The sequence below is a fragment of the Giraffa tippelskirchi genome, chromosome 7 (genome assembly GCF_054371585.1).
Source record: "Giraffa tippelskirchi isolate mGirTip1 chromosome 7, T2T-mGirTip1v1.2.pri, whole genome shotgun sequence".
In the NCBI taxonomy this organism is placed as follows: Eukaryota; Metazoa; Chordata; class Mammalia; order Artiodactyla; family Giraffidae; genus Giraffa; species Giraffa tippelskirchi.
The window spans coordinates 109,949,917-109,968,412 of record NC_137281.1 but is presented as its reverse complement, the minus strand read 5'-3'; the positions used below and the strand labels follow the sequence as shown (position 1 = coordinate 109,968,412).

General features: G+C 43.6%; 1 protein-coding gene and 1 long non-coding RNA gene across 3 annotated transcripts; one reads left to right on the top strand and one right to left on the bottom strand.

Annotated features, from left to right (window-relative positions):
* Positions 1-3,560: 3,560 nt before the first annotated feature.
* LOC145512865 (uncharacterized) lies at positions 3,561-7,346 on the bottom strand. The gene is made up of 2 exons (XR_014058871.1): positions 6,442-7,346; positions 3,561-5,923 (listed from the first exon to the last, which is right to left on the bottom strand). It is a non-coding gene; the product is annotated as an uncharacterized LOC145512865 (long non-coding RNA).
* A 1,894-nt stretch (positions 7,347-9,240) lies between these two features.
* On the top strand, positions 9,241-17,658 carry LOC145512863 (uncharacterized). 2 transcript variants are annotated; one of them, XM_081507563.1, is made up of 2 exons: positions 9,241-9,357; positions 17,053-17,658. In XM_081507563.1, exons 1-2 carry the CDS (start codon positions 9,337-9,339, stop codon positions 17,386-17,388), a joined length of 357 nt encoding a protein of 118 aa, XP_081363689.1. In that variant the 5' UTR covers positions 9,241-9,336; the 3' UTR covers positions 17,389-17,658. The 2 variants fall into 2 exon arrangements, with proteins under 2 accessions (XP_081363689.1, XP_081363688.1); XM_081507562.1 differs by lacking the exon at positions 9,241-9,357 and adding an exon at positions 13,764-14,243.
* Positions 17,659-18,496: the final 838 nt, after the last annotated feature.

Genomic DNA, 18,496 nt, shown 5'->3' with positions numbered 1-18,496 from the left:
CCCTAAACTCTCGTGAAATCACTACAGAAGCCCCTTTAAATCCTGCCAACAAGGAAAGAAACACAGCTAGCCACAACAAAGGCATAGAAACAGGAAGGAGTGAAGGTTCCGATCCTGGAGAGAAACTGCTTTGCAGTTTCTTCTTGAGTGGTGCTGTGACCTTGTCATCTGGCACTAAATCCAGAACAGCTCCAAACAGAGCCTTATTTTGGAGAAGGACAGAAATTTTGCTGGTGTCTCTAGTAGTCCACCATTAAGGCACATTCGTACCTCTGGCACTAGATCCAGAACAGCTCCAAACAGAGCCTTACTTTGGAGAAGGACAGAAATTTTGCTGGTGTCTCTAGTAGTCTACCATTAAGGCACATTCGTACCCTGTTTAGAACCAGAACTGAGCAGGCCCTGAATAAGTAGGATGTAAGAAAAGGTCAGGAAAAGTTTTAGACTAGGTTGACTCGAGAGGAACTACTAATTAGAAAAAACTCCAGTGTGGCTACACATAACATTTCCCCAATTTGGGGGTGCAGAGCCAAAGGGCAAGATGATTGAAGAACATAGGTGTGTTTCTTCAAGACAGAAGCAAATACGAAGAGGACAGAAATGCAGATACCACTGTAATTTTAAGAACAACTGACAAGAGCTAAATCACAAGGGTTGGAGAGTTCAAACGGATGCAACAGTTATGCAATTCCTACCCACATCTACAATGTACTGTGGGGCACACCAAACCCCAGGCCCTGCTGAAAGGGGAATGAAAATCTTGGACTTAATGTTCAACAATCTAAATAATAATAATGCAAGATTTAAACCCACAGGCGTCATTTCAAGAAATACCCCTGGCATCAAAGCCATTCAAATTTCTTAGAGTTGAAAGAATTTAGACTGTATCAAAAAGACTGTTAATTCTCATAAAGGAGCTGGTATCTGAACAGCAGGAGTCATTGGTTGAGGGCAATTTCATCAGACAGGTGGTGACTCTAGATGGTTTATTTTGTGTCTGCGTAATTAGATCCTCTTCCTAGGCACAGATGCCAGGATCCTGAAAAAGGGAGAGATGCCCTCCTCCACGTCATTAGAAATCAGATGCCAGCTTTCACAGGTACTCACTGACTGCAGTCTGAAAACTTGCCATCTGAGTCTCCACATAAAGCCATGCTTTTTCCACCATGCAAGATTAGTAGCCCCGATCTCTGCCTTCCCCTACCTCATTCTGTAAGGGAAGCAACTGTTTTTTTCTTACAATTTTATGTGTATTATAATGCTTAAAAAAATGAACTTTCAATTGTAATGCCAGACTTCCCTGTTGGTCCAGTGGTTAAGAATCCACCTGCCAATGCAGGGGATATGGGTTCGATTTCTGGTCCAGGAAGATCCCACCTACCACTAAGAGGCAACTAAGCCCATGTGCCACAACTACTGGGCCTATGTGCAGCACCTACTGAAACCCCTGCACCCTAGAGCCCATGCTCCACAACAAGAGAAGCCCTCTCTTACCACAACTATACAAAGCCCACAGGCAGCAATAAAGAACCAGCATGGCCATAAATAAATTAATTTTTTTAAATTGTAATACTTTTAAGGAAATTATTTTATTCTTCAAATAGAGAGAACCTACTGTGGGGAGTCACTCCCTGGTGATGCTAAGATTCAAAGCCCCTACTCTGTGAAGGTTCTTTTCAATTAGTGGAGCTGATCTTAGGGTATAAACTGGATTTGAAAGCTGAAGCTGGGATTCATTCCTTAATTAAGGGCTAATCAGTCTCTGTGCATGTCTAACAAAGTTCCTAGAAACTTCAGTACCAAGGCTAGACAGGCATGTGGGGTTCTCAGATGTCAGCTTCTGGGAAAGCAGACTGTGGAGAAAACAAGGATTTCTTTTGGCTTTTGAAGAAACAGGTCTTCATTGTAGAATATAGGCTAAGAAATAGGACCTGAGGCTTGTTTCTCTGAGATAGTGCAGTAAAGGACAGAAAGCTAGTCAGTGCCTCAAAGGGTTAGTTCCCTTGTTGATGGTAACTGGTAGATCAGAAGGGCGACCAGACAGAGCCCAGAGGGTGATGGGGGTGGGACAAGCCTTGAATGGTCATTTCTGATTCCTTGGGACAGGCTAGGGGAAGAAGGATGAATGGGTCCTACCCATATGGAAAATTCTCAGATGACACTTTTGCTTTACAACTACTCTTTCACCCCTTTACTCTCCTGAATCTGCAACATTCCTATTCAATAAAATAAAATGTTATCAGATGATAGAATAAGAGATCAAACAGAAAAAAAAAATAGGCAGATGAGATATGCAAAAACCTGAGTAAGAGAAAAGCGGAAATGTTGAGAAAGCAAATATGAGTAAAAACAAGGCAAAACAGGAAGAGATTAGGTGACATTAAAAGTAAAGAAATAATTGGTCACTGAAAGAAGGATATAGGCAAGAAGAAGGAGAGAGAAAAGGCTTGGGGTTAGAGTCTTTCAAGAGAGGACAGGAAGAGTACATAGTTTTACCCTTTCTCCCATGTCAGGATACATTTAACAGGAGGCTTCCTGTGTGCTGTTTTCAGTCTTGCATGAATTCTATGTTCCTTAACAGCACCTGAATACAGGTGCCAGAGAGCTGGCAAGCCAGCTTTCAGGGATAATAGAAATTCACGTATCTCATTCGTATGGAAATTCCATATGGTGAACAGCAGCCATTTACAACTCTCTTCCCTGCTGATATGTAAAGTAACTTTTACAACCCCCTCCACTGAGAATGATTCTAGCCTCCGGCTTTCTGGATGACTTGTTAGATTTTTGATCCCTGTCTCTGCTAAAAAGGGCTATCTTATAAGAGAGTATATATATGCCCACAATATGTTAAATAAACACCTTTCTTCCATCAGAGCACTGGTCCCTGTCTCTCTCTCTCTCTCTCTGTCCCCTCCAGGCTGCTCAGCCTCTTTTCTTCCTTCTTTTACTTTCTTATCAGTCTACTCTGTACCCCCAAGTTCCGGTCCATTTAAAGGGCCACAACACTCCCAGAAGCATGTTTTCTCTGTCTACACTCCTCTCCCTTCTTTCCTTTATTCCTTAATAAATACATATTGAGAGCTGACTATTCTGTGCAGTAGGCTTAGAAACAAGGGGAAATCAGATGAGTGAGACCAGCTCCTTACTCTTAAATTGCCTGCTAGTGAATTATGTGATACCCTGCCAAAGGCAGGAATAATGCTAATGTTCTTGCAGTTGGACTATGGTTGAATGCAAGGCTTGGTAGGGGTAAGGCATTCTGCATGTATACTGGGCAGAAATTGATTTCAATGACCCTAAATTTGGGTCCACAGATACCTTGTTGGTTGAGACTATACTGGGACGGGGAGACAGTGATGTGGCTAGAGGCTAAAGATTCAGACCTTTAAAGATTCTGGCATCGCTAAAAGTGTTAATTGGGTACTTTAGGACTACTGGGCCCATGGCTGCCACATCCTCACTTATATATATTGTGGGAGAAATTATGAGACTTCCTCTACTTTCCCTGAATCAGTATCTACTAAGGGTGGGATTAAGCAACACATAAGCACACACATGTCTATCATCTCTGTAATTTGATGAAAGACATTTCAACACCAAACCATGGACCTGCATCCCCTCTCCTTTGGAACTCAGTTGATCGATGGGTAGCACCTTGGGCCTACATTTGGAGCTTTTTCTGAGATGTGCCCTGGTGTCTATGGAGCTTGGGTGCTATATTTCAGCTCCTCCTCTGCCCTTTCAATGCTGTCAGTATTCTCCACAGCAGGCTCCTCTGCAGTACCCAGTTCCTTGATATCCTCCTGCCCACACAAGCTCACAGTCATCCTTGGCAGGTCACATCACTCACCATAAGTGAAATCAAACCTTCCCCACTGCTTCCTCTCCAAGCTGCTGCAGGGAGGGGACAGGGACAAAGATGGAGGTCTCAGTCTGCAAAGATGTACCTTCCCTGCCTTAGGACAGAGGTGGCTTATGTCACTCCTCAATCTCTGGCTTCTGGAAGAGTTGTCATTGTATCTGGTTTCAGACACACCCCTCTCTCTTGCTGTTAGTATCTTTGGGCAATAAATAACAGAGGGGTCCTTTTCTTTTGAGCTTCTGTGAAGTGTGGTCCTTTCCTACTTCTCCCATGTCCCTTTTCAAAGTTGAAGCATTTGTCAAGGCTTCCTCTTAGTCAACAAACACCTTCGTGTTTTGTCTCCTCCTCCTTTATCAAAACCAAAAATCAAGTGTCCCTCAGCAAGGACCAGGTGTATCACACCAAGGGGAAAAGGACCCATAGTTCGTCTTGATATTCAACCTATAGCCCAAGGGAGAGTGCAATAGCCAACACGAATGTTGCCTGGACTTACAGGGATCTACACATTTCCCCTCTTCCAGGCAGAGAGAGAAGAAATGCATTTTTGAAACCTCTGAAATACGGATGGAGAAGGCAATGGCACCCCACTCCAGTACTCTTGCCTGGAAAATCCCGTGGACAGAAGAGCCTGGTAGGCTGCAGTCCATGGGGTCGTGAAGAGTCAGACACGACTGAGCGACTTCACTTTCACTTTTCACTTTCATGCATTGGAGAAGGAAATGGCAACCCACTCCAGTGTTCTTGCCTGGAGAATCCCAGGGGCAGCGGAGTCTGGTGGGCTTCCGTCTATGGGGTCGCACAGAGTCGGACACAACTGAAGCGACGCAGCAGCATGCATTCTTACTATGCCTGCTCTGGGATACATCATACTGTAGCCCTAGAACATAGTTGGAATCTTACACCAGGGCTTGCCCTAAATTTCTCTGTGAAAGAAAATAAGGTTTCCTTGCTCTCCTTCACCTCTCCTCTCATCTCCCTCTTCCATCTTCTTGATAGCCTTCCTCCTCATGTCCAGGGTCTTGGTGTCCTCAGCACCATCCTGTCAAAACCTCCTTTAAGCTCTTCGGATAAGAGGCCAAATAATTAGCACTTATGGTCAGAGACATCCATGGGTCTCCATTTTTGCTAGTAACATGTTTCCCAGGGGAGAATTCTCTGGGGATTAGGAATGTCGCCTGGGGTTTATGCAGATCTATCTACATAGTTTCCCCTTTTCTAGAGAGGAGAAGCTAGTATCGCGTTTGAAACCATTGACTTATAGGTGCCTTATGGGTTCTCATCCCTTCTGCTTTGTCACCTGCCCTCTGTGGCAGGTGGCATCTCTAACAGCCTGTATTTGGAGCATTCCCCAGGATCTGCTATAGACTTTAATGAGGTCGGGGTGTTTGTCTTCCAGCCTTACCGCCTCCCTTGCAGTGAATCTGAGGCCTCCTCTTAGGTAACCAAAGCCTTCATGTTCTGTGCTTTCCTCCCTTATTCAAACCAACCCTCAGTTGCCCTTTGGGAAGCAGTTATATAACCTTCACAATGGCTAAAAAATACAGCTTTTTCTTCTATTCTTCTTCTTTTTTTTAAAACCAAGACTATAGCTGGATTCCCTTCCCATCTCTCTGTTGATAGATGACTTGGGCTAAAGTGAAAATAAGTATATGGTAGAGGGTGGAGGCTTTCCCACAACAGCCTTCTTTGCATGTGTGTGTCAGAGGTGGCAGAAGGACATCAGATGAGGCTCAGGTATATCTTTCAGGTAATATAAGTATTATATATTATAATACTTAGGACGTCAAGTGATTTTGGTGTTAGCTGCAATGTCAAATCTCTAAAGTGCTGCCATCTCCTTTAGAGGGATCAGGGTGACTTTTAGAGCTGTTATATAAAAACCTGGAGTAGGGGATGGTTGATGGATATCTCTTGCTTTCACTCCCTATTTACAAACAGACCAGACAGGGGAATGATGCTACCTCCCTTCCCATTCCTGGTTATGTCCTCTTCTGCTGGGTGGTCCACAAAGCTCTGCCTGTCCTCCAGCCCCTTTTTGGCCATTCTTCTGTCTGGTCTTTCCTGAATGAGGAATAGGAAAAGAAATTTTTTGGACACCTGGTGAATGTAAAAAAAAAAAAATCAGTTTTCACCCAAAGTAATAGAAAGTACTCTAAAGGAGAAAATCCGTATATATATTTGGGGCCCTGTTTGCAGGCCCTTAAACTCCTAAGGCTGTATATAGACCCTTGGCCAAAAACTTTTGTTCTTGGTGGTTCATTCTCAGAGTTAGAAATATTCAATTAGGGTGGAACTTGTGGTGGGGTGGACAGTTATACTTGATTTCACCCAATGTGAGAAGAATCTTGGGGGTTGGGATAGACACTATTGTGAGACTTCCTTGGACTATGTGAAGTGGGTGTTCACATGAGCCAGTCTTCTGAGAGACTCAAGTTTTGCATTATATCTTGGTTTGGAGTATAGATAGCAGCAATGGTCAGGGGTTAGGAGGTGCCTAAACGAGGCAGTTTTGAGAAACAAAATTGTATAATTAGGCAGTCAGACCAGTAACTCCTTCCTTATCAATCTCTTGATATTACCTGTTCCTGCCGGTGGTATTTGAAGGCACCTTAGAACTCTTAGTCTGGCCTGAGCTCCAGCACAGCTGGGAGTGGATCATTCCCTGCGCGGGCCCTTCAAATCCTTGGAGCAAGTACAGGGAGGGCCAGCTGGGCTTCGGTGTACATCATGGAACTGCTCCTTCTCTTCCTTGATTCCTGTTTCTTCTTATCTCTTATCTCCACATCATCTAACATCCCTGTGAAAGAGAAAAAAATATTAAATAGCATCTGTCTCTTTCTACATATGGGAAGGTTTTGGGGAATAATTTGGAAAGCAGGTACAACTCATTGCAACAAGGAAGGGAAAGAAGTGAGAGTATATTTGGGCAGCAGCCCAGAGGTCTGAAGGACTAGCAGGTGTTTCCAAAATAATCCTGTGCCCAGAAAATCCATTTACATAGCAGCGGAAAAACAAAGGGAAGGGCAGGTGCCTGCTGATATGGGAGAACATTTCCTGCCACCGCAGGCTCTTTTTGATGTGATGTTGAGTCAGCTGAGGATGCTGTGAACTTGCCCAGTATGTCTCAGACTTAGAATTCATGAACAAGCAAAATTACACAACAACAAAACAAACAAAAATAATATAGGCTTGACACTTTAACAAAAATTCATAAAATCAAGTCACTCTGTATTCCCCGGTCATTTTATTAAAAAAAAAAGACATTTTGACACCAAAAAATAGAACTGGACTTCCCTGGTGGTCCAGTGGTTAAAAATCTACCTGCCAATGCAGGGAAAACAGGTTTGATCCCTGATCTGGAAAGATCCCACATGCCTCTGGGAGAGTAAGCCCATGCTCTGCAACAAGAGAAGCCACCGCCGTGAGAAGCCCACACACTTCAACTAGGGAGCAGCTCCCACTTGCCTCAACTAGAGAAAGCCCCACGGGTGTAGCAACAAAGACCCAGCTCAGCCAGAAAATAAGCCAATAAAAGTTTTTAAAAATAGAGAGGACTAACTGTAAGAATACAGCAAAAACTTTCAAAAGGAATCATTTGGCTTTAAAATTCAGTACACAGTTTGCTCTTTCCTCCTCTTGCTTGTATCAGTAAAAACATTTTCCTGGATCTTCCCCATTTCTTCAGATTGGGATTTGGCACCCCTGCCACTAATCCAGCTCTAGCTCCTCAGAAACCACCCTGGTTTCACGTATGCCTCTCTGAGCCATTAGTAAGAAAGAGAGGCTCAGATTCGCAACAGGCTTACACACGTCTGTTTCCCCTGTCTAGGGCAAAGGTAGACGATGCCCCTTCAGCAAGCTCTGGCTTACAAAAAATAACGTTCTGTGTCCTCATCCTGCCCAGCTTTGAGACATGCCAGCCTCTACTACAGCCTGTATTTCAGGAGTGTCTGAAACCCTATTGTCCCATAACTTGCTCTAGACTTTGTTATGAACCATAACCACTTGCTTCTTGTTCTCCCACCTACTGCTTGTGCACTTTTTTTTTTTTTTTTTTGCTTTCTTGGCTGCCACCTCCCAGGTACTCATTCTCTTTCCTCCCCCTGTGCAAAGCTAACTCCAAGTTGTCATTTTTTCTAAGAGGCCAGGGAATTCACTAAGGTTGAGCTACTTCCCAAAGGAGAAACAAGGGCAGATCAGGAACATAGCTCGAGGTCCTTGGGGATCTACTAACTAAGTTAAGCAACGAAGTTCAGTCACTCAGTCATGTCCGACTCTTTGCGATCCCACGGACTGCAGCACGCCAGGCTTCCCTGTCCAGCACCAACTCCCGCAGCTTGCTCAAACTCATGTCCATCAAGTTGGTGATGCCATCCAACTATCTTATCCTCTGTCCTCTTCTTCTCCTCCTGCCTTCAATCTTTCCCAGCATCAGGGTCTTTTCCAATGAGTCAGTTCTTCGCATCAGGTGGTCAAAGACTTGGAGTTTCAGCTTCACCATCAGCCCCTCCAATGAATATTCAGGACTGATTTCCTCTAGGATTGACTGGTTCAATCTACACTTTGTCACTTCTTGGGAGAGGTTAATGGTGATCATTTCTGAAATAATCTGATTTATAAACATAAGATCTTGTCCTGCAAGCTTAAAGCTTTACCATGTACTCTGTAGACGGCATCTTGAGGACTTTATGAAGCTTTCCTTCAGCCTGCAGAGAACAGAGGACTTTTGTGCTTGTTCTCAAGCTTCCCATCTCCCATTTTGATGCTCCCATCTTTCTAGCCTTCCTTTAGGTACCCAGAACCTTCTTCTTTTTTTTTTTGTGGAGTAAAAATGTATCATTTATTTTCAATTTGCATTATGAAAATAAGTCTATATACCAAGTGATGTGTATTTAATGACTATGAATTGTATAAGTTTGGTCATGGCATCTAAAGTTGGCTTTGGCTTTGAAGTATTTTTAAATTCATAGAAAATAGTGAACTTCTAATAAAATAAAACATTTTAATAATTGATATTAATAATCAACTTCAGAATTTGTCTTTTTCATTTGCCCTTTAATTTTTTTTTTTTTTTTTTTTTTTGCACGTTGTACAGGTTTATTTTTCCAAGACCACAGAGACATACAAGTGCAGTGCTTTCCCTGGCGGACCAGTTTCCAATTGTCCCCTCGAGTGGCCCCAAAGGTCACAGCAGAAGGAAGAAGAGGATCAAACGCGCTTAGGCCTCTGCTCCCTGTCTTTGGTAAACAAGACTCTTGAAGTTGACAACCGGGACTTGGCCAATACTGCACTTAAACCACCACCACGTCTTTGCCAACTCACCACTCATGCTGCAGATGACACAGATGCCACACTGGAGGAGAAGTGGGGGAAAGACAAGACCTTTCAGATGAAATGAGGCTTGCTGAAGTCATACCAATTTCACAGCTCACACAGACGCACTCGCACGGGGAGACCTAAGTTCAACAAGGAGGATGCTCAACTCACAACTCGAGGTACAAGATAAGGCAGGAAGCAGGGAGGTGAGACAGCTCTGGAGACATCTACTTGCTGGGAACATGTTGGGAGAGAGGCCGGAGGCTGGCACAGCTGTTTCTTCCTTAACCTGCTGTCACAGGTGTGTCCAGTGGAGCCCTGTGGCCCCAGGAGAGTGTGGTCCTGGCTTACTGCTGACAGGTGGTGAGCTGGGAAAGGAAGGCCCACCTGGGGGCTGCCCAGGGCGCTCACCCTAGAATCCAGAAGCACTTAACACTGGTGGTGGTGATTTGTAACACACGGCAGTGAGCTGCCAGTGAAGGCTGAAGAAAAGATGAGGAGCAAGACGCGTTTGCCCAGCAATGAGTGGCCAGGCTGCCAGTGGCTCTGCAGCTGCAGCAGGTCCACCGGCTGACCGGTAATCGGACACTGGGACAACTGGCAGGTGGTAAGTCAATCACTCCACCCCTCATGTTCGGCGGCACAGCACACAGTGGCTCTGACATGGGTGGAGAGAAGTCAATTACACCACTTTAATGCAATGATGCTGAAGACGTGAAATAAGGGAGTCATTTGTGTTCTCTGTACAATACATCCATTTACAGAATCAGCCAGTACTGTGTACAACATATAAATATATGGTAAAACATCAGAGGTGCATAGAGCATACTTACAGAAGCCAAAAGTTCACTTTATACACCCAAGGATAAAGAGTTAAAAATATAAAAATAAGAAAAACACGCTGCTTTGAAATGTAAAATGACTTTCACATACACAGGTGTGTTGGAGATGCCCACTCCCACAGAGTCCAAAGTGATGTCCAAGGTGTTGAGCAGATGAATTCACCTGCCAAACGTCTGGACACCTGACTTACAAGGAGGAAAGACAATCCTAGCCCTGACCTGTTGTCCAAGCAGGTCTGTTCGAGGTTCCAAAAGCTCCTGCAGGCCAGTGGGTTATTCGGAGACAGGTAAGTCCCAAATTAGCCTCGGCAACAGAACCGAAGATGAAACTGGCTCCATCAACTTCATTTGCCCTTTAATTTTAAAAGAGAAGTCACTCTCAGTAGTGTTCCGAAGTGAGTGACCACACCCTCCACGATGTGGAAAAGATCTCACCGCCACCAGCCGTTCCTAAGTGCTGAACATAATCGAGAGAAACTGCAACGAGACATTCTCTGTCACCGGCAGAAACTCCGCCAGCGTCATTGGCTGGGCCTCCCAAGCTCGGGATTGGACAGACGGACGCGGACGCAAGCCGGGCTCTCCGAGACTCTGGGCGGAGCCCCGGAAGCGGGCTGGCGCAGTGAGTTCTCCGAGACTCCCGGCCGAGCCCCGGAAGCAGATTGGCGCAGTAAGTGGAGGAAGCCCCACTCTACTGCAATGGCACCAATTGGTGGTCAGGGAAGGTGACCGCGTCCCTGGTCGCTCTCGCAGGCTCCGTGAGTCGGGGGCCGATCGGCCCATACTGAAAGGCACCCTGGCTGCCCTCAGGAATCCCCGGTGACCACAGGGGCACCGCACTACTCGGGAGGCGCCGCAGGCTCCGCAGCTTCATGTCGGCCCCTCCAGCATCCAAAGCTGTCGTCGAAATGCTGCATCAACTCAGGCAGGTCTACAAAGGAGACTCCAGGCCCCCGATGAGGTCGTTGGCATATGGATCCTCCTCATTAGCACTGAAATGTAGTGAATATAATTCAGTGGTTCTTAGAACTTCCAGCACACGGTTAAAGGCATGGGATTCGGTCAAATGCATGGGATTCTGCCACAGGCATGGGATTGTTTCCCTGGGCAGCACTGATGATATTGATGAACTCGGTGATAGGCGCCTCGATCGTCATGGAACGTATCCGGGCCATGGAAGAGCGTCGTCTCTGGCTGGAAACAACTTGTTCGAAAGGCAAAAGTTCTGACATCTAGGGAGCTTTTTCTCCTGTCTTTCTGTTTGCCTGACTGGTTATCTGCCTCACTGTCAGTCTGAACACATTCAGCTATCTTCTCCGCTTTGTTGCCGCTGCCGCCGGGAGGCTCGGACTCTGTGAGTCTGGAGCCGGAAGCCCAGGTCGAGGCGGCCATCTTCTGGCTGGGTGGGAGGCTCGGGCCGCCGGGCGGGAGCGGCAGCGCCGCGAAGCCCGGGACTTCCTCGGCCTCCTCGCCGGTGGGGTACACCACCTGGCTTTCGGAACTGTGGATGCTCGAGGCGCAGCCCATGCTGGCGGCAGCGCTGCGGACACGCTGGCAAGTAAACGACCGGCCAGTAAACGGTCAGTCAACGGCCAGCCCGGCGCCTCGGCGGGGGCGGGGCGGCGGCGGGCAGCGCACCGCGGCCGCCCTTCGGAACATGCCCTTCCTAAGGAGGGAGCCGCCGGCCGCCTCCTCTCACATCGCGGGGCTCCACAGAACCTTCATGTTCTGTCTCCCACTCCCCCTATCAAAACCAACTTTAATTAATCCTTAGAGAAGAGACCAGCTAGCGAACGTGAAAAATACGCTCAAAATCCCACAGCCCTTTTCTTTCCCCGCTTTCCAAGCTGTCACTGAAGGGAGAGTGCAGTCACCAAGAATCTGGCCTGAAATACAAAGGAACCTGTGCTTTTCCCCTATCTAAGGACAGAAGTGACTGGCATTACTTCTGAAATTTCTGACTATGGGTAGACTCGGGGTCCTCATCCTCTCTGCAGGGAGGGGAATCTCTAGATTTCTATAGACTCGTTATTGGGGGACTGTCCTGGATCTCTTCATGGAATACAGAAAGTTGCTTTTTTGATCTTCCACCTCCTGTAAAATTCTGGCTTCTGTGTTTTTCACTTTCCTAACACGTGCTCTGTGGTATCTTGGGATGCTCACTTCTTGATAAATCTTTCAGCTGTCCCTTGGCATAAGGCCAGAATAACTCATATTAAGGTGAAAAAGACATGTAGTTCCCCATTGTGTCTCTTTGAGTTGCTTTATAAGCGATGAAGTGCAGTGATTGTAAGCAGTGAGACCCGCATTTCTAAGGGACTTGAACTTTTCCCGCTTGCCTGGGGTGGGTGAGAAGCACTACTGCAAGGATAACTGCTACTTCCCTTGAAATCTGGCTTCATATGCAGAGACTTCTAACGTCAACCCACTATACTGCTTTAGAATTCTTTTCACATATAAATAAGTAAAATTTGTTTTTATGCCCTTTGTTGCTCCCCTTCTCTAAGATTTTGGCAGAGGCTCTGTCTTCTCTCCGCTTGTAAACTCATCTCTCATTTGTCCTGTGGGAAAATAGGATAGAATAGGATGGGGAAAATCCATATTTTTTTCTCTTGGAACAGTGACAGTTCTCAGAACCAAAGCAATCACGTTCTCATGGCTGCATGTTAGGTATCATTGCTTAGGCTAGCTCTTGGAGAAATACAGCTGTAGGTAGGCTGCAGGTCAGCTACCTCTGTGGAATCTGCCCTGGTGGTTATAAGAGCTCATCCTGAGTCACAACCAGTCTATTCTGGGAACTTCTCTGGAATCTTAGAAAAAGCTCAGAGGGTAGCTACAGGATTATACTCCTTTGGTTTCGTAAGAGGTTTTGTAAGCCTCTAACTTATATTGCTGTCTAAGGATGTTTTTACAAGACTCTAAAAAAGATCCACATCTTAAAAAAAAAAAAAAAGTCTTGCCTTTAATTGTTCAAAAATGATCCCGAGACAAATCTGCAAGTAGTGTAGCTAAGACAGTGCTAGGGAGAAGATCTGTTTTAATTCTGACTGCCATTTTTCAGCAAAGTGGAATGGTCCCTGAAATTTTTGATCCTCTATTTCCTTATGGACAAAATTGGTTTACTGCTAATAACTAACCACACAGTAGTGGGAGGTTAAAAGGATCTTTCTAGGGTGTGAGCATACAATGTTCCTTGTCATTGTAGTACTTATAATTTGAGTGCTGCCACTTCATATTTGCATACCTTTGTCTATTATGGTGCTTCCATCCTCTCGACCAATATTGAAATTTCTACTTGTAAATAAGTGTTCTGAACCTATACTTTGTAGACGTTGGTGCACTTTAAGTGGTTTGTAGGCCTCTTGACATTGCATGCAAAAGTATATTTGTATATGTGAGTAGGATTTTCTGGTGAAAAGGTTTCATAAATTTCATCAGGCTCCCAAAGAGATTCCAATATCTAAAGAGTTTCAGATTGGGAATTTGAGTGTTAAACCTTTGATTTAACCACAGAAGTACATGTAGTGAGCCTAAGGTTCTAGCAAATGTAACAGTGTTGTCTGATTGTGAGATACAGACTGTTTGAAATTGAAACTGTGAGGGAAATTCTGTGATGTGCTCACTGACATGAGTATCTGATTGCCTGCAAGCTGAAGGGCAAGGCAGAGACTCAATCTGTGATGTTTTATTGTCAGCTGCCTGATCCTGAGCAAGACCCTTCCCCTCCCTGAACTTCAGTGACTGCATCTGTAAAATGAGGGGTTGAATGCATGGTTTCCCCAAGTCCCTCAACAACTCTAGAATAATATAATTCTCTTAGGAAGCAGGATGAAAGCAGATCCAGGTTCCTATTGTAAATCAAAAAAGAATTAGGGAAAAAGGGGGCTTTGTGCCCAAGGTTTCTAGATTGTAGGACTTCATCCCTGATAATGATCTGACAGTGAGTCTGCTGCCTGGATAGTTTCCAGCCAAAGGAAATAGGCGGACAGCTTGGAGAAACTCTGATAAACCAGACATGGGACTGCCCCCCATTCCAAGGGCCAGGATGGAACTGTCAGGGCTACTTCTCAACAGAGCAGGTTTGTGCTGCCCGGACTCATCTCACACATCTTCAGAGAATCAGTGCCTGAACCAGAAGACATTCACGCATGTGTCTTCAGACTTGCACCGTAGATCACTGGTTGGGGAGCGCCGACTCCTTCCTGCAAATATTTCAGTGCTCGGTAAGTCTGAGGGGACTAGACGCAGTAGAAGCGGGGCCTGGGTGGGAGAAAGCAGAGCTCCTGCCCTCGTACTTCATCTTCTGCTTGGAATGCTGGCACCCCAATTCCCAGGTGGAGGGAAAGGGAAGCAAAATCGTCTGAGAAATGTGCACTCATGGGCATCAGAGTCAGGTGTATCTTCCAAGAGTAATATGTTACCTAGCTTGTTTCATGATTTACCTTTGCAAAAAATATTTATGGATTATTACCATTTATAATGAGTTTCAAGTTAGCGTTAAGTATACATTACTACCCATTTTCGCTTAACAAGAAATAAACTTTAGGGGAAAAGGACAATGGCAGATAAATTCTATTTGGAGAAAATGTAGGGATGCATCTTAACATTGCCCATTACCTGCACTAAGGTAGGCTATCAAGGTGGATAACTTTTGGATGCCAAGGACAGTTGAAAAGGAGTGGTGTGTTTGCCAAAACCTTTCTGAAAGGGAGTGTGAGAAAAGAAATTGAAAGGCCTCTTGACAAGTAGAAAAAGGAAAACATCTCATCCACAGTATTGTCATACATGCTACACATAGACTAGAGCTACAGAACACCTTTATCCTCTACTTTTGAGGGCCTAGACATTTTTTTTAAAAAAAGATAACAAAATTTAATATTTGTATGGTCTCATGAAACATCAAGGAATTAGGATAAATTTAGAGTAAAAAGCAAAATGTCCCATGTACCTCCTACCTGTCCTGAGTAACAACCACCAACAACCTCTTGACCATCTTTCTTGTCTTGTCTCTTGTCTTTACAATATGTGCCTGTGTATACATACACTCCATTTTTTACTCATTTTTTGAGAGAATTGCATGTCTGTATATGTAGGTCTTTTCCCATATTTCTTGAGAGCTGCAAGTCATTCTGTAAATATATTGATGGATTGTTATGTTGTTACCCTACTATGATCATTACAATCACATCTGTCTAAATAGACCACTTTTTTGTACATGTGCAAGTCCATTACTCTTAAAAAGGAATAGGAAATCATGTAAATTTAAAACAGATACTCATTATAAGCTTTCTCTTTATAAAGGAAGAACTCTAAATTATTCCACTCAACATATGACTTTTGATTTAACATAGAACATTCACTATTTTCAGTGAAACATCCAATTTTAAAAATAAAATGGATTTACTTATTACACATAGGATAAGGAGAAGAGAAATGAAAGGGGAAACAGGTAAGGAAAAATAGATTAAAACAGATAGATTAAAACAGATAAAACCTTCATGATTTCTAAATATTCATGAAGCAAAAATCTAGTATATAACCACGAAAGACAAAAAATATCTTCTCGGCTTTTAAACTTAGAGATGGGTAGATTTTCACTGATGTACATTATACTCTGTTCATTGAAAAAAAAGACCCTTTCAAAACCCCTTGAAATATTCGCAAAACTGACCATTTATCATACCACAAAGAAAAACTCAATAAACTCCCCAAAGTAGAAATGTTGTATTGAAAATTGTGTAGACAATATTCTCTGAATAAATAAAACTAGAAATTAAGAGATTAAAATTCTATCACCTGGAAAAATTTGAACTCCTTTTGCTCTTGTGTACAACAAGAAATGAATTCTAAAGTTGTAGACCATCCAGAACGTAATAATGATGAAAACATCAACTATCACAACCTATGGCATTCAGCAGAAGCATTTTCCTGAATAAAATTCATAGATATAAATTCTTCCATTAAGTAAAAAATAATTATAAATTATACATCCAGTTAAAAAATCTGGAAAACAGGAAGAGTTTATTAATAAAGATTAAAGTTGAAAGCATCACAATAAATAAAGCAGGAAAAGGATAGAACTAATACAAGAGCTGGTTCTTTGGATGATTAAATTTAAAAAGTAGATTAACTCTTTGAAAAATAAATTATATAACCTAAACAATGAAAAGAAAGGTATAGACACCCAAAATAAGAAACATAAAAAAATTAAGCCCTCCCTAAAAGAAGAATAGAGTTGAAAGTGATTATTTTACTCAGGCAAATATATTTTCAAATGTAGGTGAAACAGATGATTTTCCAGGAAACTGTCAGAGAGCAATCCCTACCCTCCAAAAATGACCTGGGCCCAGATGACTTCACAGAGTAATTTTAACAAACTGTAGGGAACAATTTAATATATCCAGAACTTATAAAAAGGAAAAAAGCTACCAAAACAATTTTTGAAGGAAGCATAACATTAGCAGCAGAGAATCTAAGATGACCATTTTTTAAATGAACAATAAAATTAGAGAACTTACCCTGCCTGATTTCAAGATTTAGTATAAAGCCACAATGATCAAGACAGTGTAGTATCGGGACTTCTTTGGTGGTTCAGTGGCTAAGAGTATGAGGTCTCAGTGCAGGAGGCTGAGGTTCAGTCCCTGGTCAGTGAACTAGATCCCAGATGCCACAACTAAGAGTTCACCTGCTGCGAATAAGAAATCCCGCAAGCTGCAACCAAGCCCCCAAGCAGTCCAATGAATAAATAAATATTTTTTTAAAAGACAGCGTAGCATCAGCATAAAGATAAACATACAGCTCAATGGAATATAAGAGAGCACAGAAGTAGTTCCACATATATATGGCTATGGGTTTCCAACAAAGTTCCCAGGGTAATTCAACAGGAAAAGGATAATCTTTTCAAGGAGTGGTGCTGTCACTGGCAAAGCCCACTAGGATGGGGATTGGGGAGGGACAGGGGAATAAAATGGAATCTAGGTGATGAGGTCTAACCTCTTCTTTTTTGCTTAATTTAGTTTTACTTGCCTATAGGTGCTGTGTGCAGAAGCCTTGTACCGAACACATCAGATGAGCTGTCCCAGCACACAACTGCAGTGCCCAGCACTTCAGACCCAACAGAGTTCCTTGCAAAATGGCCGAACTGACACCTCAGCTGCAGGAGCGTGTGCAGAAGTGCTGCACATTGACACCTCAGTTCAAGATGGCGGTGGCAGTGGGCCGTGTGCAGAGACGCTGTGCCTGGCACTGAGATCTGGAGAGTGCAAAGCAGCAGAGAACTTGGCACCTGCCCCCTCCCCCACTGCCAAGGCCCCTAAAAAGCAGCCAGGTGCTCTGCCTTTCCAGGAGAGTCTGGACTCGAGAGCTTGAGCTCTCACCTCTTCATTCTTTAATCAAAGAATGCTTTCCTTTGCTTCTGAACCCAAGTCAGGCTCCATAGCTCACCAGACAGGAGGACCCTTGCTGGAGCCCAACTGTAAACTGTCAATAATAGTACTGGCACAACTGGCTGGGTATCTGTGGGGAGGAGGGAACTCCTCCACTCTTATTTTTCACATTATACACAAAAATTAACTCAATATGTATCATAAACCTATATATAAGACCTATAACTATAAAATTACTGATTCTACAAGAAAATAGAGGTGATATTCTTTGTGACTTTGGCTAGACAAAGATTTCTTAGATATGTTGTCACCAAGAACCCTAAGAAAATTTTTATAAACTAGACTTCATCAAAATTCTAAACTTTAAAATTAAAGATAAGCCACTGACTGGGAGAAATTATTTGCAAAGCATAAAATCCAAGAGAGGATTTATATATAGATTATATAAAGGGCTTTCATAACTCAGTAAGACAACCCAATTTTTAAAGTAGGCAAAAACTTTAAACAGACACTTCATCAAAGAAGAGAACATGAGTAAATCAACCATACTTAAATAAAAATAAAAATTTTAAAGTTTAAAAATTTCAAAAATAACATGAATAGTAAATAAATCTAGGGAAACAGGTTCACCCTGGCATGCTCTGGCAACCCCACAGGCAAAGGCTTGAATCACAGCCTATCTGAGTCTTGGCATAATGTCTCAGGAGAACAGGAGAGGATGGGAGGCTTGTGAGAAGCTCAAGGCAGTGTTCCCTGGGAGGCCCCACCTCATCAGAAGAGTTGGCTGAATATAAAACCTCTTAGCTGAGTTTAGAATTGGCTCTTCAGTAATGGGGTTTCCCCTATTTCAATGCAGTCATCTGGCCCTTTTTGTCTCAGTCTCATTCTTTCTGTTGTGTCAGGCAAGAACCATGCGAGCTGGCACCTTTAGCTTACTCTTCTACTCACTACCTATAGAAGTAACTGTATAAACTGAAAGTGGCTCATTGTATCCTTACAAGTTGAACCACACAGGCCTTGGCTTTGACTTGTGTGTGAGTCTGACAATAAACACATGATAAAAATGCAACACCTTTAATCATCAGGAAATG